General features: G+C 49.8%; 1 protein-coding gene across 1 annotated transcript in view; it reads right to left on the reverse strand.

Moving 5' to 3' along the window:
- Positions 1-18129: 18129 nt before the first annotated feature.
- MGAT3 (beta-1,4-mannosyl-glycoprotein 4-beta-N-acetylglucosaminyltransferase) overlaps positions 18130-25743 on the reverse strand; it is a 30101-nt gene continuing 22487 nt past the window's right edge. The window contains exon 2 of the mRNA XM_037848114.1: positions 18130-20474. Coding sequence (XP_037704042.1) covers positions 18869-20473 — 1605 coding nt within the window. The 5' untranslated portion in view covers position 20474 and the 3' untranslated portion in view covers positions 18130-18868. The remainder of the gene's footprint in view (positions 20475-25743) is intronic.

Raw genomic sequence — 25743 nt, forward strand, 5'->3', positions numbered from 1 at the left:
CTTCATCCTTTGATCTCTGCTGCACCAGAGAGGGCTGGGAATCACCGCCCCCATTTTACAGATGAGGCAGCCACCCCGTGCTGCTTATGGGCTTCACCTCCTCAAGGGGCAAGCTGGAGGCCTACGCACTGGATTCGAGCAAGACACGTTTTGCTCACTCAAATTATGAATGACAGCTTTCCATGTTTCCTTTAATAAATGGAAGATCTGGCAGCACGAGGCTCCCTACCTAGACGGAGGAACCACCACCACCTTTGGGCAGGGTGTGAGCTCCCACCTCGTCTCTGGGTGATCGCGCTCATTTACCTTACCCATTGGGCTCCCGAGCCCTCCTTGGGGTTTGTCATCCTACACCGGAAGGAAAGGGAATTCACCAAGAAAGCCTGACTACCCATCAGAAGCCACGATGAGGACACTCTCTGACATGTCTTCCCGGGTACCAAAATGGCATCGCTGGGCTCAAATAAGCTAAAACCCTCCATGGCCCAGGGAAAGAACGAAAGCAGTAATCCTGAGGTTACTGAGACCTGAGAGGCTCCAACACCTGCTGGGCGCTCAAGAAGAGGATGGCAGAACAGACAGAGGTGTCGAGCTGAGAGCTGAGAGTATTCCAGTCAAGGAGAGGGTGTTACGGGAGGCAGAGAGGTATGGTGGGCTTAGGGTTGCTGGCCTTAGAGTCGGGGAAATGAATGACAGCTGTCAGGGACTTGAGGCCTTGTCCAGCTGAACCCCTCCCTGCTCACCCCAACACACACACACACGAAAGCAATGTACAATTGCACACACACACACACACACACACACACACACACACTAAAGTCCCCCGGGACACAAAGGGCTGGCCAAATTGTGGGTGCTTTCTCAGGAGTCTCAGCGTTTTAAAAGAGGGAGATGTTTAACCTCCAGCACAACTCCCCGGAGAAGACCCCCAGTCCCCAGGGCAGAGGCAGGACATGGTGGGTAAGAGCTGGATACCTGCCCCCATTGCCCAGGCTCACAGCCCAGGGCCATGCTGACTGGTGAGCCTCTGTTTCCTCAGCTGTAAACTGGGGATAATGCCAACCTCTGGACTCAGTGAGATGAGCCCTGTAACAGCCAAGCCTGGGGGAGCTGGAGATGGTGGTGAGGGTCCTGCCCCCAGCCAGACCCCCCTTTCCTCTGTGAAGACCATGCTCCCCAGTATCGTGGGAATCTTTTGGATGAGGCTGGCACGGATGCTGTCTGATAACAATTCCTTACCACATTGTTTCACTAGGTCATTGAATATTTTCCAGACACAGCTGCTGCGTATTGTGTAGACACTGGGATTCAGTGGAAACAAAAACCAATTTCTGCCCTGATGACTTGCCAAATCACAATTATATACATATATATATACGTGTGTGTATACATATATATACATATACATATATATACATATACATATATATATATATAGGAAAAAAACTGCCAAAAAAAAGAGAAAAAAAAAGACAAAGAAACCCTCACATTTATGGTCAATTGAATTTCAACAAGGACACCAATACAGTTCAATGGGGAAGAGGATGGTCTTCAACAAATGTCACTGGAGTAACTGGAAATCCATTTACAAAACAATGAAGTTGGACCCCTTCCTTTACCATACCCAAAAATTAACTCAAAACAGATTGCAGACCTAAATATATGAGCTGAAACTGTAAAACCAGCAAAAGAAAATATCTTTGTGACCTTGAATAAGGCAAGTACTTCTTAGATATAACATAAACAACAGAAGAAAAAATATATTTGACTCCATCAAAATTAAAAACATTTGTGATGCAAACAACACTATCAAGAAAGTGAAAAGACAATCTACAGGATGAGAGAAAATACTTGAAAGTCGTGTATTTGATAAAGGACCTGCATCCAGAATAAATGAAGAACTCTTACAACTCAATAAAATGAAAAGTAACTTAATTAAAAAGTGGCCAAAACAGCATCTCCTAGGGAGTTCAATGAACACCTTCGTCAGAGTTGGCACTCCACTGCCTGCCCTACAGAATTTGGACTTATGCATCATGCCCTACAGAATTTAGACTCGTGCATCCTGCCCTATGGAATTTGGATTCTTGCATTCCCATAGTTGCATGAGACACTTTTATAAAATCTTATGTTTACAGAAACAAAAATAAAAAGTGGGCAAAAGTTCTGAGTAGATATTTTTCCAAAGAGAAATGACCAATAAACATATGAAGAGATGCTTAATATCATTAGTCATTAGGGAAATGCAAATTAAAAACACAGTGAGATACAATTCACATCCACTAGAATGGCTATAATAAAAAAACATCATAAGTATTGGTGAGGATAGACAGATATTGAAACCATCAAATGTTGGTGATGAGAACGTACGATGGTGCAGCCATGTTGAAAGACAGTCTGACAGTTCCTCTGAAGGTCAAACATCAACTTACCATGTGTCTCAGCAATTTCACTCTTCAGTATATACCCAAGAGAAATGTAAACATATGGATTTTAGTTTCCTGGCTGCCAATGTAAATACCACACAATGGATTGCTTAAACAATGGAAATGTAATGGCTCACGCTTGTGAGGCCAGGAGAAGTCCAAAATCAAGGCATCATCATGGCAATGCTTTCTCCCAGAAAACTGTGATGTTTTGGGACTGGCTGCTGGCGATCCTTGCTCCTTGGCTTTTCTGTCACATGGCAATGTACATGGCGGTCTTTCCTGTCTTCCCTGGGTTCCCTTGACTTCCAGTTTCTGGCTGCTCCCTGTGGCTTCCTCTCTTTCAGTGCCTTCCCAATAAGGCCTTCAGTAATAGGATTAAGACCCATCCTGATTCAGTTGGGCCACACCTTAACTGAAGTAGCCTCATCAAAGGTCCTATTTACGATGGGTTGGTACCCACAGGAAGGATTAAGTTTAAGAACACGTTCTCAAGGAGAGGCTAAGCTTGCATATAATTGTGCCTAAGAGTCTCCCCTGAGTACCTCTTTGTTGCTCAGATGTGGCCCTCTTTCTCTCTAACTAAGCCACCTTGGCAGGTGAACTCGCTGCCTTCCCCCAACTACATGGGACCCGACTCCCAGGGGTGTAAATCTCCCTGGCAACGCAAAGTATGACTCCCGGGGATGAATGTGGATCTGGCATCGTGGGACTGAGAGTATCTTCTTGACTAAAAGGGGGATGCAAAATGAGACGAAATAGTTTCAGTGGCTGAGAGATTCCAAATGGAGTCGAGAGGTCACTCTGGTGGACATTCTTATGCACTATATAGATAACACCTCTTAGGCTTTAATGTATTGGAATAGCTAGAAGTAAATACCTGAATCTACCAAACTCCATCCCAGTAGCCTTGACTCTTGAAGACAACTGTATAACAGTGTAGCTTACAAGGGGTGACAGTGTGATTGTGAAAACCTTGTGGATCACACTCCCTTTATCCAGTGTATGGATGGATGAGTAGAAAAATGGGTACAAAAACTAAATGAAAAATAGGGTGGGATGGGGGAGATGATTTGGGTGTTCTTTTTTACTTTTATTTTTTATTCTTATTCTGATTCTTTCTGATGTAAGGAAAATGTTCAAAAATAGATTGGGGTGATGAATGCATGACTACATGATGGTACTGTGAACAGTTGACTGTACACCATGGATGATTGTATGGTATGTGAATATGTTTCAATAAAACTGAATTTAATTAAAAAAAAAGAAGACTATGTGCTCACAGGAGATGGTGCCACACCTGCACACAACTTCCCATATCAGACCCGCTGAGTGAGCTCCTTTGTCATTGCAGGGGATGGCAACATCCACATGGCGCAGGGGAGAGTCTGCGATACATGGAGCAATGGCTGGCAGGTGAACATAAGACACCTCTGTGGGGGCTGATGGTCAGCCCCGGGATCAGTAACCCCCAGCAGACGTGGCTCCCGGAAGGCTGCCTGGATCTGGGTAGTGAAGATTCTGTGAGCGAAGTGCCTAGCAGTAGGAGCAGCTCCAGGGGTGGCAGCTAACTTCAGCACAGCCCGCTGGCCGGTATTCCTGGAGGATATGACAGTGACATCAGCCACGTTTTCAATGGCAACAATGAGCCACTGGTGGAAGCTTCTCGATTTATGATGTAGATGTACTGTTCCATTTGGAAGTCAAGGTTGTTGCCACCTGAGTGGGTTCCTGCTGCAAGGAATTTGAGGACAACCTCCTCCTTCATCTACAGGGCTGCAAGGGCTCCAGCCATTGTGAGAATTTCCCTTTAAGTTATGATGTGAACCCGGGACAATGCCTTGGGGACCCTCTCTGAGTAGTGTGGAAAGGTCACAGCAGAACTATTAATTGCCAGAAAGCATAACCAACCCAAGTGTCCATCAACAGGTGAATGTATGAACAAAATTGTGTTCTCTCCATACAATGGAATATTATTTGGCCATAAAAAGGAATGAAGTTCACCCATGCCACAACCAGACAAACCTTGCAGACGTCAAGCTAAGCGAAGGAAGCCGGACATAAGGAACACATATGGTATGATTCCATTTATGTGAAATGTTCAGCACAGATTGTCAGGGAAGGGAGGTGTGGGGAGGGGGAGGAATGACTGCTATGGGTTTGGGGTTTCTTTTCAGGGTGATGAAAATTTTCCAAAATCGATTGTAGTGATGGTCACACAATACTCTAAATATACTAAAAACCATTGATTTGTACACTTTAAATGTGTGAGTTTATTAATATAAGATTAATCGAATCATCGGAGTACTAAATATGTAACTACAGAAAGGAGCAGGAAGCAGGGAGACTGAGGAGCCAGGGCCCCTGACTCAGCCTCAAGGAAAGAAGTTGCCTGCAGTGAGGGGCACATGGTGAGAGCATGATGCTGAAGGAAAGGGGGGACATGAAAACCAGAGATACAGGGACGGAGATGTGAGCCAAGCTGGTGGCGTGGGCAGCCACCACCTCGGGCAGGGACTTAGAGAACCGTGGTGTCTAAGAGCCCTGGGAAGCCACAGGAGGGTTTTGAAGGATGGAGGCAATGTGGTCAACTTTGTGTTTTGGCTGCTGTGTGGAGGAGTGGAGTGTTTCACTGTTTAAGAAAGAATTTCACATCCATAATTTCATTTGATACCCATACGATCCTGAAGGGTAGGCAGGCAGAGAGCATTAGCCAGTTTTACAGAGAGGGAAACTGAGTCTCCCTTGGTTGTTAGAGGACCACATGTGTCAAGCCTAGGGCAGGGAAGATGCTCCACAATTCATGCCTTGAATTATTTCATAAAGGGTTTGAAAGGTTTACTGTGTATTTATATATATGAAAATAGGGTAAAAATATATAAATGAACAAATGAGGAAGAAAATAGCATAAAGCCCAGGGTAAGTTAATAATAAAAAATGCAACCCATTGGATGCAGTACCCTTGCCAGTGCTGAGCTACAGATTCATCTCTGAGCTTCCTGGCAACCAAAGCAAAGATGGAAACATGACTGGTTATAAGATTTCCTAGTGGCAGTAGGATGAAAGCAACCCTATTGGTTGTTAAGGAGAAAGTGTCCCCTGGTGGAACACATTATGCATGGGGTGTACTTTGTTTGTTAGGTGATTCACTCCCTCTAGCCCCATTGGCACTCCACCGCTGATTCTCCATGCCCATGTCCTCCACAGCCACCTCAGGCTTGGAGTTTTCTAGAAGAACATAAAGAGTATCTGTACTTTAAACATTTTTCCACAGCTGAATAGTCTTCCATTTTATGGCTTTACCAAAGTTGATTTGTCGTGATGACTATTTAGGTTATTTCCAATATTTTCCTCTTTCTGGCAATGCCACTTCAGATATACTAGGAATTCCTTCTTTGGCATATGTGACACCATAGCTGTATGATAAATTTCTAGAAGTGAAATTTCTAGCTCAAACTGTGTGCTTGTGTGCATGTGCACAAATGCATTTACGTGAGCTTTTAAAAATAGATGTTGCCAAATTGCTATCCAATAAGTTAAACAATTTTATATATCCACTAACAGTATTATAGATCCACCAAAGGGTCCGTTTCCTCACATGCTTCTTCTTTTAAAAATTTTTTTTTATTGTGGTAACATATATACAACACAAAATTTTCCATTTTAACCACTTTCAAGTGTACAATTCAGTGGCATTAATTGCATTCACAATATCGTGCCACCATCATCACCATCCATTACCAAATTGTTTTCATCACTCCAAACAGAAAACATGTATCCTGTGCTGGTTTGGAGCTGTTAAGTACCCCATAAAAGGCCATGTTCTTTTAATCCATTATTGTGGGGGGCAGACCTTTTGTGGGTGGGACCTTTTGCTTCAATTGAGATGTGACCCAGCCCATTCAGGGTGGGTCTTAATCCTGTACCAGAGCCCTTCATGGAAGCAGAGAGAGAGAAATGCCCGGAGGCCTTTGGAGAGAGCCACTGAAACCAAAACCCTGGAGAGAAGGGCTGGCAGATGTCACCATGTGCCTTCCCACGTGATGGAGGAATCATAATGCCATCGGCCTTTCCTCAGAGAAGGTATCTTCCTCTTGATGCCTTAATTTGGACATTTTCCTGGACTTAGAACTGTACGTTTGTAACCTAATAAAACCCCATTGAAAAAACCAACCCATTTACAGTATATTGCATTCTGGTAGCTTTAGCAAACTGAAACATATCCATTCAGCAATAACTCTCCATTCCCACCCCCCAGCCCCTCATAACCTGTAATCTACTTTCTGTCTGTATGAATTTGCAAATTCTAGGTGTTTCATATAAGTGGAATTATACAATATCTGTACTTTAGTGTCTGAATTATTTCACTCAACATGATGTCTTCAAGTTCATCCAAGTTGTCTCATGTATCAGAACTTCAGTCCTTTTTACGGTCAAATAATATTCCATTGTGTTTTTATACCACATTTTGTTTATCTGTTCATCGGTTGATGGGCACTTGATTGCTTCCACCTTTTGGCTATTGTGAATAGTGCTGCTATGAAGACTGGTGTACAAATATCTGTTTAAGTCCCTGTTTTCAATTATTCTGGGTATATACCTGGCAGTGGAGTTGCTGTGTCGTAAGGTAGTTCTATCTTCTACTTTCTGAGGAACCACCACCAAGGAACAAGGGTTCTGAATCTTGTCAGTACTTGTTATTTTCCATTTTTTTTTTAATGATAGCCATCTAGTGGCTGTGAAGTGGTATCTCGTAGTTTTGATTTGCATTTCCCTGATGACTAATGATTTTGAGCATCTTTTCTCAAGCTTATTGGCCATTTGTATATCCTACACCATTCTTAATCTTTGCTAATCTGAAAGGTAAAAAAAGGATATGTTATAATTTCAGTGTGCATTTCTCTTGAGAGTGAGACATATATTTTCAAATCGTAGGTGCCATTATTTCTTTTTCTGTGAACTATCATATTTCCTTTGTCCATATTTTCTGATGGTTATTGGCCGTAAAATGCCACCTTCATTATACACTAAATTCCTGTATGTATTTGAGGACCTTGTCTTCAGAATATTCGACTTTGCTGATTGTTGGGTCAGTCACAGCTCTGACAGGGCTACTTTGAGTTTCCTCAATCAGAGCTCTACTCAGGCCAGCTCTGGTAAGGCTGTCCGAAGGATCTACAGAAACCAGACCCTGGAGTGGTCAGTCTAATGGCTGCTTCTCTCTGCACCTGCTCCATTTGTCCTTCTCTAATTACCTGCCTCAGCCCCCACTGATTGGCCCAACTCACCTCTTCAGGTCAGGCCTCATGTCAGGATAGCACTGCCCTTGATATATACAAGGATATTAGCTGTCCTTGAGTAAAGGGTCTATTCTAGTCCAAGTGGATGGGAAAAGGTAGGATGATACCATAGGTGGCTGCTTAGGGACTCCCAAGAGCTAAATCAGGAGCTTTAACTTGGCACTGTAGGTGATAAGGAATCATACGCTATTTTAAGGTTGAGAAATGATAGGAGCAGATGTCTACTGTAGAATGTAATGGCAAGACCGCTGAGTGTGGTTGCTCATGTTGTGCACTGCACAAGGGTGCCACATCCAAGGGGCACCTTTCACATCAGAGACCTTGCAGAGTTGTATGTTTCTCATGGCAGTCTTTCAGCAGATGACTTTCAAGTGTCTCATTCTAACAAAATCAGTACATGTGCCAGTTTGGATGTATTATGTCCCCCCAAACACCATGTTCTTTGATACAATCTTGTGGGGTAGATGTATCAATATTGACTAAGTTGGAATCCTCTGATTGAGTGTTTCCATGGAGATGTGACCCAATCAACTGTGGGCGAGACCTTTGATTGTAAAATTTCCATGGAGGTGTTACCCCATCCATTCAGGGTGGGTCTTAATTGAATCACTGGAGCCCTATAAAAGTGTTCACAGACAGAAGGAGGTGCTGCAGCCAAGAGATATTCTTTGAAGAATGTACGGGAGCTGAGAGTGGAGCTGGAACACAACCTGGGATCAACGAACTCCAGCCACGTGCCTTCCCAGCTAACAGAGATTTTCCGGATGCCATTGGCCTTCCTTTGGTGAAGGTATACTTGTGTTGATGCCTTCATTTGGACACTTTCATGGCCTTCAGACTGTAACTTTGTAACCAAATAAACCCCCTTTATAAAAGCCAATCCATTTCTGGCAGCATTAGCAAACCGGAACAGTACATTACAAGCAAATTTTCAACAGATGAAAGTAAAATGTCTTGAGGAAGGTGCACCTTGCCAAATTTGCACAAAGGCCCCTTATGGGGTGGTGGTCTTGCATGGAGAATGGATTGGACAGGGTGACTGGAAGAGGGAAAGGGAAGAGTGAGGGATGATTTCACCATTTCCAGATCAGGATCTGGGGTGAATAGAAACATCAATGATTAGACAATACAGTCCAGAGGATGCACAGAGCTTGGGGAGCTCCTGAGTGTGGCTTTAGATATGATGGGTATGAAGTTACTCTTGGTCTTTTCCTTGGGGCTTTGAATTAGAACTTGACCCACTGATGTCCTCATGCTGGCAAAACAGTCTTTCTTTCCTGGATTGTCTTGGCAATTCCACAGACCCAACATGAGATGAAAAATAGTAAGAACCCTCTTCAAATACCATTTAGCTCCACAATGGAAAAGCCAACATTCCAAAGATCTTTTCATGTCAGATGACCAGAGGAGGAAACCCCCAGCCAGAAGCGTGGCCAGCAGGACGCAGGCCTGAGAGCCCTCTTATCAGATCGGTGAAACAAAACCCGGAACCATCCCTTGGACTGTGCTCAGTAATTTCTAAGGGTGCTGACACCACCATCCAGCAGACCCTTCCATCGATGCATGAGCACATGGGACTCTAGCCTCAGTGAGGGGGAGGGGCCCGGCAAACCCAGATTAAGTAGGGTGGCTGTCCTGGGCCCACCAGATTGTGGGCATCCCTGGGGGAAGCTGTGGGGCAGATGCTAACACCTACTACTACTGAAAATAACTCATGCTAGAGGCCCAGGAGACAGCTGTCCAAAGAAGGGTGAGTTATGTGCCATCATATCAATACAATTCATTGAGTATTTAGTGAGCACTTTTGGGCCCTGGGCTGAGTGCTGGGGACTCAGGTAAGGACACACCTGACAATGCACGAGCCATCCCCCCACGATAAAGAATTATCAGCCCTCAATGTCAGTAGCACCAGGATCGAGAAACCCTGGCCTATTCCCAATCAATTTTGAGCTCCTTAAGGGGAAAAAATGTGTTTTGCTCATTTCTGTATCTCCTTCATGGCTTGGCAAACAGCAGGAAGTTAGTCATTGAGTGTAGGATTGTGCTGGAAGGTAAGTAGTGGCAAGGGTTGGCACAGACATGGTTGGTGGGGCTGGTGGGTGGTAGACCAGAAGGATGAATTGTTCCATTGCAGAGCAAGTGTGTACCTAACTACATTAGCATGGTAGCCTGCTGAGAGCTAAACGTGATTGCAAAACACAAAACTGCCTCCCAAGCATCCTAATCAGATTGCTTTAAGTACTGGAGATCAAGCTAACCCTTTAAGAGCTTTATAAAATTGATTGCCCCCTTCAGAGCCTTCTGCCCCAGGACGTGGTCATGATGTGCTGGAATGCACAGCTGAATTAAGAAATTCTCTCCTTCCTGAAAATCTCAAAATTCTGTGTCCTCCTCTTCTCACCTACAAGCTGTGCTCTAAGCCTTGGCCAACATTTGTAGACCCAAACAGTGAAGAGTCTATCGAGCAGTCCCATTACTGGAAGGACAATGGACTGACTGGCAAAGAGAAGAAGCAGGGAATAGAGACAATTGTTATCAATACTTGATGGGCAATTGTGTGGTTGAGGGTCTGGCCTTGACCTGCAAGGCTCTCTAGAAGACAGAGTGTCCTAGACAGGGCCTAGTGTGAGGCTTGCTGGGTCAGTCTTCAGAAAAGCAGCCTGGCAGGACAGGACGGAAGATCCTGGGGCTGGTCCAGGATGATTGCCAATGGAAGTGACAAGTGTGGGCTAGGACGGGGCTGATACCAGGTGTCAGACAATGCTGTGGGCAGAGCCCTGCAGGGAGGAAGCTGGGGCCATGGGTCCCTACCACCCTCATATGGGCAATAGGCTTACGAGATAGAGCCCCAGCCCTCTGACTGGCAGAGAGGGGCATTTGGGGAGCAGAATATCAGGGAAGTGCCGGGCCGGGTATCGGGCAGCACATGAGACAGTCCTGAGTTCAAAGCCCAGGGCTGCCATTTACTGGCTGCGTTCATTTCTTTAGTCCTTCACTCCACAAACAGCTGATGAGTTGCACCAGGACCTGTTTGCTCCCATGAGAGGGAGACAAATGCAAAAGCAGACAACTGTAAGACCATGTAGGAAGTGCCACGCTGGAGATGTCTGAGGCCTAATGGGAGCCCAGAGGATGAGCACCTAACCCAGGTTGGGGGACAGTTGTCCAGGAAGGCCTCCCAGAGAACCTGGTAACTGAGTTAGGCTTTAGAGTGAGCAAGAGTTAGATGCAAAATTGTGGCAGTAGGTTCTGGGCCCAGAGATGAGCATGTACAAAGTCACAGAGGAAAGCTTTCTATCAGATGATGTAAAACACTTTTGGTTATAAGTAGCAGAAACTTAAACTGTCTTAACAAAAGGGAATTTATGGGTTCACGTGATTGAAGAGTCCTAAGAAGTGTTAGATTCAGGCTTGATACAGCAACCAGCTATATGCTGTATGCGCTACATACCCCCTTTCTTTCCCTGATGAGAGAACGACCCTTTTCATCATTACTGAAGAAAAGAGAGGAACGTCTTTCCCAGGAGCTTCCAGCAATTTCTTCTTCTGCATCACTAGCCTGAATAGGGCCACTTGTCCCTCCCCGAGGCAATCGCCCTGACCAGGCAGTGGGATGTGCCAACTGGCTTAACCATTCAGTGCTACCCCTGGAGCTGATGGGGAGTGGGGATGGGAGGCCAAGCCTACCGATATGCAAAATATTAAGAAGTTCCAGGAGAGAGACCTGGAAAAGCACCTGCAAATGTCCACACAGCTAGCATTTACGGAGTGCCCGTGTGGGCCCAGCTCAGCGCTAACTTCTTTACATGCATCATTCAGTACCCACAACAATCAAGGCTGTAAGGTAGGAATTATTGTCTCCACTTTACAGATGCTGAATTAAAGGCCCAGGGTCATGCGATTTGCAAATGGGAATCTGTGACTCAGACCCCGGGCTGTTACAATACAGTGGCTACTTTTAGGGGTTTCCAGCTGCTGTGACTGGACAGATGAGATGTTGTATTCTTTTCCTTGGACTGGGTAGCTTAAAACAGAAATTTATTCTCTTACAGTTGGAGGGCCAGAAGCCCAAAATCCAGGTGTTAGCAGGATTGGCTCCTTCTGGAGACTCTGAGGATGGATCTGATCTCCGAGAGTTTGCCTGCCATCCTTGGCACACCTTGGCTTGTCGACACATCCCTCTAATCTCTGCCTCCATTGTCACCTGACCTTCTCCCTGAGTGTGTCTCTGTGTCCAAATTCCCCTCTTTTTATAAAGACACCAGTCATACTAGATGGAGGGCCAGCTATTCCAGTATGACCTCATCTTAACTTGATCACATCTGCAAAGACCCTATTTCCAAACAAGGTCCTAGTCACAGGTTCCAGGTTGCCAGAAATTTGGGGCTGGTGGTGGATACTGTTTATCCCAGTGTAGGTGTCATCAGTGAGATGTAGGGAACAGAAGAGGGAGAGTGGCCTTGGGGGAAGCTGGGTTCTTTTGGCCCCCTGGTGTTTGAGGTGCCCTTGGCCCCTTGGGGGCTCATCCTACAGGCAGCTGGGTCCCTGGGCTGGAAGCTCAGGAGAGAGGACTTTGGAGAGACAGAGCCAACCCCACCTCAGTGAGTGATGAACGGTAGGCAGGGCAGTGGGCCCAGGACCAAACCCTGGGGAGCTTCCTTATTGAATGGGGTGCAGAGGGCAAAAGGAGCCCTGGAAGGTGAGCAAGGAGGAATGTCAGAGAGGAGGAGGGGAGGACATCCAAGAGACAGACGAGTCACAGAGGTCGAGTGTCTCAAGAAGGAAGGCGCCACAGAGAAGGAGCTGGAGGGGGAGGATGCAGTCATGATGATGATGATGACTCGCACTTAGGAAGCTCTCCCAATGCTCGAGGCTCTTCCAAGCATCCTCACAACCACCTCAGGAGGCCTGTGCTATGAGGACACCCACTTTGTAGATGAAGATCCAGGAGAGGGAGTTGACCATGGGCTGGTGGAAGGCATGACGGAGGCACTAAGGGTCCAGCTGAGGTTGTGCTGATGGTGACATCTGTGCTCCAAATTTCTTTTGGAAAACTGTCCTCCCTCCTTCTCTGCTGATACAGGATGGGCTCTGATTGGTCTAAACTGATCAGCATATCCCACCCCACCCCCCCTTCCAACTTCGCTGATTAGCTCAGGGATGGGCATGTGACCCAATTCAAGTTAGTGAGATACAGGCCCAGGACTTGGAGGGCGAGGACCTCTGTTTCTTCTGTGCTGAGTGTGAAACTGAGATGGGATGAGGCCTGGAGCTGCTGCAGCCATTTTGCAGGCAAGAGGTGAAAGCCTATCTGAGGATAGGGACAACGCAAGTTGGGAAACAGAGCTGAGCTGAGCCACAGAGAGAGTTGGATCCTGCTGACAGTGACCTCCATCTCATGGCTGCAACTTAGGCCATCATTACCCTTGACCTTTACCATTGGCAAGCCGCTAAATTCCCTCCTTATTTTACCAGTTTGAGTTGCCTTCCTCATCTTTAACTAAAGGTAAACTATATCAGTTATCCATGTCCACAAACCGTAGTTCAGCAGCTTAAAGCAATTAAGCATTTCTTTAGCTCATGGGACTGGAACGATGTTTAGGCTGGACTTGGCTGGGGTCCTGGTCCCTGCTGGAACCAGCAGGGATGATGGGGACAACCAGGCCACATGTCAAGGCTGGTGGCAATGATGTGTCACTGTTGCTGTTTTGTCTTTAGCACCTTCCAACAGTCTAGGATAGGTGCTTGAAGGGTAGTTTGTGATGACTGATCCAGAGGTGGGCTTTTTCTAGCAAGTGCTACAGAAGAACAATTGGGGGTGCACATGTAAGAGGCCAGTTTTTTTTTTTTTTTTCCCCACATTGTCCTCAATTTGGGTTTGTATGATGTTTCCTTGGGATTAGATCAAGGCAATGCATTTTTGGAAGCAGACCTCTTTGGTGATATGAGGCCCTTCTCAGCGGATCTGGGGGGGGGGGGGTCCCACCTGCAGTCCTGTTGGCCACTCCTTCTTGTCTGGTGTGTGACTGCTGACTGGCTGACAGGGTCATTCCTTTGTGCAGTATCCCTTCTTTGGCCATCCACTCATCCACCCGGGTCAGGCCTGAGAGGGCAGGTGCATCCCTGCAGCAGCCACTCACCACCCGCTGGCAGAAGGGCAGTTCAGCTGAGCCCAGCCTGGTCTGTAGAACTGGGAGCAAACTGTTGTTTATGCCACTAAGTTGTTTGTTTTTTTTTTGGGGGGGGGGTTGTTTAGCAACAATAAATAATTGATTAGGTAAACGAAAGGAACTATTTTAATTTAAATGTTTGTTTCCTGCTATAACTGAATCTTTAGGAATTCACCAGAACAGCAGCCAGGGGCCAAGGTGGCTGGCCAGAGGGGGCTGGTGCTAGGGAGGGCTTTGCATTTCTTTTGAGCCTTAGCTGGAGATTTGTGGGTGTTCTAGGATTTGGGTGCATAGGTGGGAGTTTCCAGTGAGCTCCAGGGATCTCAGGCCTTCAGCATCCTTGGGGTTTTGACTGACCACAGCTCAAGCTGGGAAGTGGTGACCCTAGAAGTATTTTAATGATTGATGTTGACCATTGTCATCACCACTGCCCTCATCTCTCCCACACAGGTGGAGCTTTACAGTTTGCAAAGCATTTTTCTTCATTTCACTTTATCTTCACAAGAGCTGGTGCAGTAAGGCTTTCTACGGTCCATTTTTATAGATGGGAGACTAAAGTCTGGAATATTGTATGTGTTCCCTCTGAGGCCACCAAGATTTTCCTGGATGGCCAGATGAGGGAGACAGTTAGGCCTGACCCAATTTCTTGGTCCCTGATAATGCAGTGCCAGCCCGCACCCATCTCTCGAGGTTGTACCTACCTGCATGGGCCTCGCCGACTGTGAACGTCTGGGGAGTAGGCACCGGCCCCCATCAGTGTCCCCCGACTCGGCGCTGAGTGTGGCTTGGGTGGGAGTTGGAGGATGCTTGAATCCCAGCTCCTCCACAATCGACCACCTTCCCCCTTCCCCCTCCCTCGTCACCCCCTGACGCCCCACTCTGGTGGACGCTGGTAGAGAGAGGGGCAGTTTGGCAGTTAGGAGCTCAGCGTCTGGTGTTAGGTGTCTGCCCTATTTAACATGTCTAAGCCTCGCTTTTCACATTTGTAGAACAAGAGTGATGGGGAGGGAGATCTTTCAGCCCAGAGTTTGACGCAAAATAGCACTTATGTCATGGTTAAATATTTGATGGTGACGGTGGCGATGATGATGATTCACCCTGGACAGATTAAGGGCTCGTAGGCCTGATCTTCAACAGGGGTGGGTCGCCGTCGCCCTCTGCTGGCTAAGTGGCGTATCCACACCTTCTCCGCGGCGCCCCAAGCCCAAGCCCCTGCAGGGGGCGCCTTCCTGTGTCCGGGATCGCAGCCGGGACCAGGGCGGTCGGGGCCCGCGGGCATCAGCTTACGGAGTATATTATGGCAACGGCACGGTGATGCTGTGGAGTGCTTGGCACGTGGGGAGAGTGCAGGGAACATCAGCCCCCGTCCCGGCCACCACGCTGCTGTCAGCCCTCTCTCCGGACCTCCGCCTCCCCGTCTAGCGCGGAGGTTGCAGAGCTGCAGAGCACGTCCGTTCTCCATAGGACACACCCAGACGGCCCCTCCAGGACACTGCCAGCGCCCACCGAGCGCCTCCAGGAAGCCCCTCCACGCCCCGCGGCCCCACGCGCCGTCACAGCGCGTGTCCAAGGCCGGCACCCCCTCCGGAGGTGGCTGAGCGTCCCCGGCGCTGGGGATCTGGCCCGGCCGGGCTCTGCCGCACGCGGGGCGCGGGGCCGGGACGCTGACGGCCGCAGGGGGAGGACCACTGAGGCGCTCGCCCCGACAGCAAGGGCAGAGCTGGGGGAGAACCGCTGCGTTCTCTGCAGGGGTGCCGAAGCCTTCATCCGGGTCCCCGCCCACCTCGAGTGGGGGTGTCGCGGGTTCTGGGGGCCGGAGGCGCTTCTCCGCACCCCAGGCTCCAGCCCGGGCGTCTTTTGGCAGGATCGCCGCTCCCTGCCCCGGAGAACCCCCAGACTGGCCACACAGCACACCCTTCAGACTTTGTAGCTGTTTTTATTATTAATATTAACGTCTCCTTTAAGCATCCCTTTAAGGGTGAAATGAAATCCAACCATTTACAGAGAAAATGATTTCAGAATGTACATTTTGATTTTTCCTTACAAAAAAAAATATTACTATTGTTATTCTCAGTGTTCTTAAATTATACATTTCCCAGGGCCTCCCCTTCTGCTTGGGAAGTTCTGCTTCCTCCCCGCAACCTCGACCGTGACCTTTGCCCCCAAGGCTCTCCCCACAGGCCCCTGGGACCGCCTGGGGCAGCTGGTCTCCCTGGACATGGAAGGGCCCCCTGGGTTCCCGAAGGAGGAAACCTGGACATGGCCAACAGGCCGGTGGAGCCCAGGCACTCACATTCACAGCTTGGTTTCCCTTCACGTGGGGGATTAGCCCAGGACCTCCTGCCCCCCACATTCCCAGTGCATGATGTGATTATAAGTGAAACTCTCCAACCCTCTCCCTGACCCCCACCCCCGACAGCTGCCCTCTAGGCCAGGCTTCTCCCCCTTTCTTTCCCCTGTCCCTGGGCCTGGAGGAGGGGGCATCACTGCAGCTGAGGGTCTGAGGAATGGTGGGGACCACTCTGGGCTGGGGCTCCAGCAGGACTCAGGAGCTGGGGAGGTGGCAGACGGGGGAGGGAGCCCCTCAAAGGCTGCCCATCCAGTGGGTGAGCAGAGGCACTCGGGAGGGAGAGCTGGCCTGGCTTGACCTCCTGAGCCTCCTCTCAGCCTCAACAGGAACCCCCTAAGAAAGGGGCTGCTGTAACTACAAAGAATTTCCTCAGGGGGCAACCCCTAGACAGGAGGGAGAGTTGGAGGCAACAGAGCCCCCCAGCCTGCTTCATGCCTGCCCTTCAAAGGCTGCTCCGCCCAGCCAGCTCCCCAGGTAACACCAGCACTGGGAACCTCCCCCAGACAGAGCTGTGGCCCCGGAGATACCCTTCCCTCCTGGCCCAGCAGGAACCCCCCAATAAGACCCGGAGAAAGCCCCAGCTGGAGGCTGGGGGTGTGCAGGTGGGAGGATGTGGGTGGAGAGAAGAGGGGCTGGGGACACAGGAAGATCTCTGCTGGGCAGCCCTCTAGTCATGAGGATTCTTGAACTGAAAGACTGACAGAGACAGACAAACAGACCTTGCATTTCCTTTAGCTTCGCTTTCCAGGTTCCCCAAGGGCTTTCCGCTTCAGCCATTTTGAGGTGCTGCAGGAGGTGGCCGCAGGCACCAGCCTCCGGGGAAAGGGACCCCTGAGCCAACTCCTATATCCACACACAAGCCTATATTTACAGGGACACATCGATACAGACGTACAAATCCACACCAAGCATGCAGCCATGCCCATAAATATACACACACGCACACATGGACCATCCCACAGGCAGGCACTGCACACCACTGTCACTGGGTAAGCTTCTGAGGGGCCCAGGGAAGAGGTGGGGGCATCTCACCCTTTTCACACAACTGCTGGCTCTCACCATATCCAACCCTGGGCTGGCACAGTGAGGAGAGAGGGAGCAGGAGCAGGTTGTTCCAGAAGCTCTGAACAAGGACAGAGGACCAGAGGATGGGAACAGTTATCTCCAGCCTTTTTCCACCTTCTCTCCTGTGCCAGAGATGCTCCTTGTCCATAGTATCCATCATATCTCTCCTTCCTTTAGCAAAACTCTCATGTTGAGGCTGGGAACATGGCAGCCCAGCTGAAGACTACATTTCCCAGCTTCCCTTGCAGCTACCTGTAGCCATGTATCTAAGCCTGGCCACTGAGATGCAATCAGGAGAGACTGTGCCATGTCCTTCAAAGGAAAAGGTGTGCTTTCCTTGCCTTTCTCTGCTTCCCCATGGCTTGGATGCACATGTGATGGTGGGAGCTGGAGCAGCCATTCTGTATCCAGAATTGGAAGGTGTGTATAAAGGAAAGCAGAGCTGCCCTACTAGCTCTGGACCATCTCCCCTAGAGGATTAAATAAGAAACAAGCTTTTGCCTTTAAACCACTATATTTAGGGGTTTCTTAATTACAGCAGCTTAGAATTTACCCTTAACAAATATACCTCCTGCCCCTAGAAGGCAAACTAAGACGACTGAGATGATATACAACTGGCCTTAATGTCCCTTTTGGGCCCAGGGCAGCCTTGTAGCCCCTTCCTGGTCCCTAGCCAGTCCCCAAGAGGGGCCCAAAGGTGATTCTACCTGAGGCAGTGGAGAGTTGGAGCTGTGGGTCTGAATGGGAAGGGGCAACAGAGTGGGAGAGGGTTAAACATGCAGAAGCCTCATGTCAGCCTCCTCCTCCTGCCCCCACCCCATCCCACCCCCACCTCCAGGCCTGAACTACTAGGTTGGCTGTGGGTCCAGCCTCTGGCTCCCATCCCACCCTAAAAACAGGATCCCTGGCCTTAGAAGACTCCCCAGGCCTATGTCAGCTGGTGAGGGGCTGGGGACAGCAGAGCTGGGCTCAGGGGCAGGGTGCTCCCAGTCCAGCAGTGCCCTGGGTTGGGGGTGGGGGCTGGGTGAGGGGGGAGAGGGGCAGATGAGTGGCTGTTGTTTTCCCTCTGACCCAGGAGTTCTGGGAACTTGGCAAAGCATCCATCCGCACTGCCTCCCAGCTGCATGCTGCTTTCCACCCCCTCCCACCTTCATGTCCTCTTCCTCCTAGACAGGTAGGCATCAATTTAAAGCCCTGGGACCTCCTTTCTCACCGCAGGTCCAGAGACCACTGATGCAAATGGCTGGATTCTTCCCAGCAGGCCGGCAGCTCCCACACCTGCCCTTGGTGAGGTCCACCACCCCCGCACCCCACCTACCCCCCCAACTACCCAGTAATCATCACATACTCTCCATTGGCACCCCCTGGGCACAGAACTCTTGGCAGGCAAAAGGGAGGAGCAGACGTGCCCCAAGCAGAAAGGCCTGACCCCTGATTCACAGAGCATAAACGAGGGAAGACCCCCAGCTTCCCACCCACTTCTGGTCTCCTCTCAAGAACCACGCAAGGCGGCAGAAAGTGGGTCAGCCGCTGCTGGCCCCAGAAGATCACGCAGCCTTAGCCTTCCAGTACATCCAATTTGCCCCTGGCCGGCGGCGGTCTGTCCTCGGGGTCCTTGTCCCGCCGCCGGCCCTCCGCGGTGCTCCTGGGCTCCTGGTAGGGGTTGTCCAGCAGGTAGCGGAACTGGCGGTAGTTCTTGAGGAGGTACTTGGGGGCGTACATGTGTTCGCTGGGGTCTGCCGGCGGGTACTCCTGCTGCGTGCCGTCGAACCAGCCCCCCGTGCGGATCAAGCCCCGGATGTAGTTGAGGTCCCGCTTGTCCTCGTAGTCGCCCCAGCGGGGGAAGTCGCCGTTCTGGGCCGACACGAGCTTGAAGTAGATGCCCTCGGGGGTGAAGCACCAGGAGCAGTGCCAGCCGGCGAAGTGCAGGGGGCTGCCCAGCGCCCACTGCACCAGGATGTGGCCCGTGCGGTTCTCGTACTGCCGGAAGTTGGGCATGGTGTAGTACTGGCGGCGCCGCAGGCGGATGCCGTCCAGCCCGTACACCGTCTGCAGCATGTCCACCGTGCAGCCCGACACCACCTCCAGGGTGCCCGGCTGCTTCCAGAAGAAGCCGTAGAGCGACTTGCGCATGTGGAAGGCGAAGGGCTCCGTCCAACCGTCGTAGAGCTTGAGGAAGAGGACGCCGTCGCGCGCGGGGATCTCGTCGGCGTCGTCGATGATGAAGACGTCGTCGGGCCGCAGGTTGCGCAGGCGCGACACGCCGTCCTGCGTCAGGAAGGTGCGCAGATAGTCGTCGGCGATCCAGCCGTCCTGCCGGCCGCCCGGCGGGAAGTGGTCCAGGAAGACGTAGAGCACCTTGTGGCGGATGTACTCGAAGGTGCCGTTGGTGAGCATCTCGCGGAACTTGAGCGGCCGCGGCTCGCCGTAGGCGGTGAAGTTGGACTCGCACACCACGAAGGCGTCCACCACGTCGCCCAGCTCGTGGAAGCGCACGTCCAGGAGGTCGAACTCGTGGTTGATGTTGATGGCGTTGATGACCCGGCGCGGCACCTCCCGGGGCACCAGGCGCTCCTTGGTGGGCAGGTTGGAGTACTGCACCACGGTGGGCACGCCGCAGCTGGGCCCGTGCCAGCCGGGCAGGCACACGCACTCCACCCACTTGCGCCGCGGGCCCCGGCTCCCCGGGCGCTCTCGGGCGCTCAGCAGGTGGCGGGCGGGGCCCCGCGCGGACGAGCCGTCCCCCGCCTCCGGCTTCTCCTCTGGCCGCCCTGACGGGGGCTTCTCCAGCGTCTTGGTGCCCGGCTTGAAGCACACGCCGCCCGCTTTGGTGCGGACAAAATACTCGGTCGTGTCCTCCGGCAGCACAAAGTCCACGCGGTGGAGCTCCTCGGTGGCCTTGCTCGGTGACAGCGGCTGGAGCAGGGGCGAGTGGGAATAGAGCGGGGTCCGCAGCAGGTCGGGGCCGCCCGGCTCCGGGCTGGCCTGGGGCGTGACCGGGGCATTGTTCCAGAAGAAGCTGGAGACGAGGTTAGGGCTGAGGGAGGCCAGTTCGCGGGGGAAGGTGACATAGGACAGGGTCTTAAAGAAGTGCAGGAAGGAGATGAGGCACAGGCCGGTCATACAGAACATGAGAAAGAGCTTGTAGCGTCTCATCTTCATCCTGCGGGGGGGAAGGAGGGGAAGAGCAGAGCTGAGCCGGGGGAGCCTGAGGCCCTTCTCCCAGGAACGGAATTTGCAAATGTCCCCGCCAGTGCCTGAGGCCTCTGCATGGAGTCACCTCCCACAACACCCCTGGGGAATCAAGACTGCAAATTCAACTTGCTGAGCCAAGAACCCCCAAAAACCTCGGCATCGAGGACACGCCCCTCCTAGCTCAGCCAGAGCCCCCCCCCTTGCTCCCACAGCCCTTCCCAACTCAGAGACCACCAGATTACCCCGTCCCCTCGGCCTTCTCCTCCATCTGCTCCGCCCTGCCTTGAGTGTACCAGCTGCACAAAGCATCCTGGGAAAGGCTCAACTCGGCCCCTGGAGGAGTTTACAGGCCCCAAGGGAGGGGCGCCTTCTCCAAACTGCCCAGGATGCTGTTCTTGTGCTAGTTATTTTTTTTTTTTTTTTGGGGGGGGGCGCATATTGGCAAATTTTCTGAATAATCTTTCGTTGAAGAAATCCACAGGTCTCAACAGAGCACATTTAATTTTAACATACTGAAAAAATAAAATTAAGCCAAAGCCCGCCTTTGGTACCCCATGCCCTATACTTGACATCTCCAGGCATCAAAAATGTTATTGAGTTAGACGCAAGTTCAGATGTGTGTGTAAGTACATGTATATCCCATTAACATATTTCTGTTCTTGGTCTAATACGTTACATAAATATTGTCATATTGGACACTAAGTCCAATCCAATTTTTTCCTCAACCAATGACAGATTAAAAGGGTATTTCATACCAGTAGAGATAACCTACCATTTCATCTGAAATCCCACATAAATATCCCACGGCTACTGTTTTAGTCCACTGGCTGCCGAAATGCAGATACTGTGGAATGTGTTGGCTTTACCAGTGGGGATTTGGTAGTTTACAAGCTTGCAGTTTTGAGGCTGAGAGAAATGTCCAAATCAAGGCATCATCCAGTGATGTTTTCTTTCCAAAAACCATGATCCTGGACTCCTTTGTCACATGGTAAGGCACATGGTTTCCTGGCCTCCAGCCTCCTGCTTCCGTGGCTTTCTCTTTCTGCTCCTGAGGCTTTCTCTTTGTCTGAATTTCATTCTCTTATCAAGGACTCCATAAAAGGATTAAGATCCACCCTGAATGAGGTGTCACATCTTAAGGAAAGATCCTACTCACCAAAAGATCCTACTTACAATGGGTTCACACCCACAGGAGTAGAGTGGCTTTAAGGACATGATTTCTGGGGTACATAACAGCTTCAAATCATCACAGTTTTTCTGAATCAGTCATTCATTATCTAACCATTCTCTATTCATGCATCTAGAGTTTATTACAGTTCGTTTATGGCTATTATTATACACAAGGTGGAATGGAGATCCTTGTATCTTCTATTTTAGACTTAAATAAACTTTCACTTTTTGAATATTTGTTGATTTCCAAAAAAGTTGCAGAGAACGTACCCAGAGTTCCCTGAAACACCTCACCCTATTTTCCCCACCCTTTTTTCTCCAATTCTTACCTCACCAGGGTATATCTGTCACAATTAAGAAGCTGACATTGGCACATTCCTATTAACTAAACCCCATACTTAGCCCAGGTGGGCAGGCTGGCCAGGAGATGAGGTCCATTTGACCAAGGACAAAGCCAAGGGAGGCCCACCCAGTCACAGGCAGGCTGGGACAGAAATCTGGGTTCTGGCATTCTTCATTTCCCTTTCCCTACATCCCTGGGAACGGGTACTGTCCTTAAAATGTTCCTTTCTGTGGCTTCTCCTTACTTTTCCAGTTCTTTCTCCAGGTTGTCTCGGTGCCGTCCTGCCTCATTTCCTATCTCCTAGGACAGCAGAGTAGAGTGAAGCCAGCTGGGTGCTTGGCTTCAACTTATCGACACCTGAAGCAAGGCTCCTCACCTCTCCAAACCGTTTTCTCCATCTGTGAAATGGGCACACGGCTGTGAGGACTGAACGAATTTAATGGGTGGACAGCCAAGCAGAGTTCCTGGTGTGTGTGCAGTAGGTGCTCAGTAAACTTTTGTTCCTTTTGGTGCTCCAGGCTGGAAGTCCCCAACATAATTTCCAAGGATGTTCGGTCTAGAGTACCTTTTAAGGACCATCTCATCCAATGTCTTCATTTTATAGAGGAGGAAACCTGTCCAAAGTGACAGTGCTGGGCCGTGCACTGGATGGCCCCATTCCTGCTCCGCCGTCTTTCCCAGCCTCACCTTGGTGAGGAGTTCGGAGCAAGCTCACGAGGAACAGGTGAGATGCCGATCCTGCCTGTCAGGGTGATGTGCGTTCAGATGGTGTTAGGCCTAGGGTGTGCCACCTGCCCCTGCTGAAATGCCTGCCCCCTGGACCCTGCGTGGTGACTGGCACGCAGCTGACCGCAGGCAGGCAGGACAATCAGGGGTGGGGACCTGACCTCTGCTAAATGTCAGCAGTGCCCAGGGCAGAGGTGGGGCTGGCTCCACTGGCTTTGGAGAGCAGGGGAGGGAGGGACTGCTCCTGGGTCATGTTTTCCGGTGGGTCTTCTGGGCTCCACACTGGATTCCAGCCCTCCATTGGCAAACTGAGACCAGGGGGACCAGGCCAGCAGGGTGAGCAGATGGGCAATGGGTCAGCCCTGAAAAAGGTGGGCAGATAAAAGGTCATGCCGTGACAGGGACCAGGCAGGAGGCAATGCGGTAGACCGACGTCAGCAGGGCAGAAGCCTCTGGAACAACCCACCCACAGGGTTTCGGCACCTGGCAAGGCACCCTCTTGGGTGCCAGCTCTGAGGGGCACACCTCAACCCCAGCCCTTGTTGAAAAGAACTGGCCTCGTCTCCATCACTGGCCTGTGAGCTCTTGGAGGGCAGGGCCTGGGACTGCCATTCAGACTAAACTCCCTGGCAACAGCGAACAAAGGCCTGAGCAAGGTGAGAGAAACTCAGGAGGCAAGAGAACACCCCGCTCGGTGCATAGGGGCCTCAGTGGCCCCACCGAGGTCACACTGACCCACCTACCCTTTGGCTCCCTACCCAGGCTGGTTTTCAGGATCTGGTTACACGGGAGGCTGGGCTATGCCCTGTGGCTATGCCCTTCAGAGAACAGCTGTAGAAGGGCCTGCTGCTGAGAGTCAGGGAACTGAACATATTTCTCTCATCACTTGGGCTGCTAGGAGGCTCAGAATCCACTAGTGGTTGGCCCGAGGCAAACAAATGACTGCCCACATGTTGCATTTCCTGGAACACTTTCACTCACAGCTGCCTGTTTTGTTTCAACCCTTTTTCTTCTCTGCCCAATTCCTTTTTATTTTATCTTCATATATTCTGGTAAGTGCTTTAAGTACATTTTTGAAGGAGGCAGAATATAAATAGGAAACAGAATAAATGAATAAGCATTGAGATAAATAAACATGGGTTTCCTTTAAGTCTCTCAGCCACCATGGGAGGTTGCTGTAGCTGCCCTGTTTACAAGGAAGCTGAGACTCAACAAGGTGACAAGAACTTTCCCCAGATCACACATTCAGAGAGTGGCAGATCCAAGAGCTGCAACAGGGACACAACAGATGCTTGTATACCATTGTTTAGAGCGGAATTGTTCACAATAGCCAAAAGGGGGAAGCAACCCAAGTGTCCATGGATGGATGGTGGATAAACAAAATGTGGGTATCCATATGTGCTGGTTTGGATGTATTATGTCCCCCAGAATGCCATGTTCTTTAATGCAATCTTGTGGGGCCAGACATATTATGTTAATCAGGTTGGAATCTTTGGATTAGGTTGTTTCCATGGAGCTGTGACCCACCCAACTGTGGGTAATCGCTTTGATTAGATTATTTCCATGGAGGTGTGGTCCTGCCCATTCAGTGTAGGTCTTAATTAAATCATTGGAGTCCTTTAAAAGGAGCACACAGGCCCAGAAGCTGCTGTAGCTTAGAGACACATTCTCGAGACGGCCATTAAAGGCTGAAGCTGATTCTTTGGAGAATGCCATTTTGAAACCAGAACCCTGGAGCAGATGCCAGCCACATGCCTTCCCAGCTAATAGAGGTTTTCCAGACAGCACTGGCCATCCTCCAGTGAAGGTACCCGACTGCTGATGTGTTATCTTGGACACTTTATGGCCTTAAGACTGTAACTGCGTAACCAAATAAACCCCCTTTTGATGTTTTGCATTCTGGCAGCATTAGCAAACCAGAACACCATACAATGGAATATTATTTGCTCATAAAAAGAATGAAGTTCTGATACATGGATGAACCTTGAAAACTTAGTGACAAATGAAAGAAACCAGACACAAAAGGTCAAATATTGTATGACTGCACTTAGATGAGTGTTCTAGTTTGCTAATGCTGCCAGAATGCTAAACACCAGAGATGGACTGGCTTTTACAAAAGGGGGTTTATTTGGTTACACAGTTACAGTCTTAAGGCCATAAAGTGTCCAAGGTAACACATCAGCAATCGGGTACCTTCACTGGAGGATGGCCAATGGTGTCCGGAAAACCTCTGTTATCTGGGAAGGCATGTGGCTGGCATCTGCTCCAAAGTTCTGGTTTCAAAATGGCTTTCTCCCAGGATGTTCCTCTCTAGGCTGCAGTTCCTCAAAAATATCACTCTTAGTTGCACTTGGGGCATTTGTCCTCTCTCAGCTTCTCTGGACCAAGAGTCTGCTTTCAACGGCCATCTTCAAAATGTCTCTCATCCGCAGCTCCTGTGCTTTCTTCAAAGTGACCCTCTTGGCTGTAGCTCTTCTTCAAGATGTCACTCTCAGCTGCAGCTGCACTGAGTTCCTTCTGTTTGTCAGCTCATTTATATGGCTCCACTGATCAAGGCCCACCCTAAATGGGTGAAGCCACATTTCCATGGGAATTACTCAATCAGAATCATCACCCACAGTTGGGTGGGGCACATCTCCATGGAAACACCCAAAGAATTATAATCTAGTCAACACTGATAACCTCTGCCCACACAAGATTACATCAAAGAATATGGCTTTTTCTGGGGGGACATAATACATTCAAACCAGCACAGTGAGGATCTAAAATAGGCAAATTCATAGAGACAGAAAGGAGATTTGCGGCTACCAGAGGCTGGAAGAAGGGGAGAAGGGGACTTACTGCTTAGTGGGTACAAAGTTTTATTTTGGAATGATGAAAATGTTCTGGAAGTAGATGGTAGTAATGATTACACAACATTGCAAATGTACTTAATGCCACTGAATTGTAATTTTAAAATGGCTAAAGGGTAAATTTTATGTTATATATATGTTACCAC

The sequence above is a fragment of the Choloepus didactylus genome, chromosome 8 (assembly GCF_015220235.1).
Source record: "Choloepus didactylus isolate mChoDid1 chromosome 8, mChoDid1.pri, whole genome shotgun sequence".
Classification (NCBI taxonomy): Eukaryota; Metazoa; Chordata; class Mammalia; order Pilosa; family Megalonychidae; genus Choloepus; species Choloepus didactylus.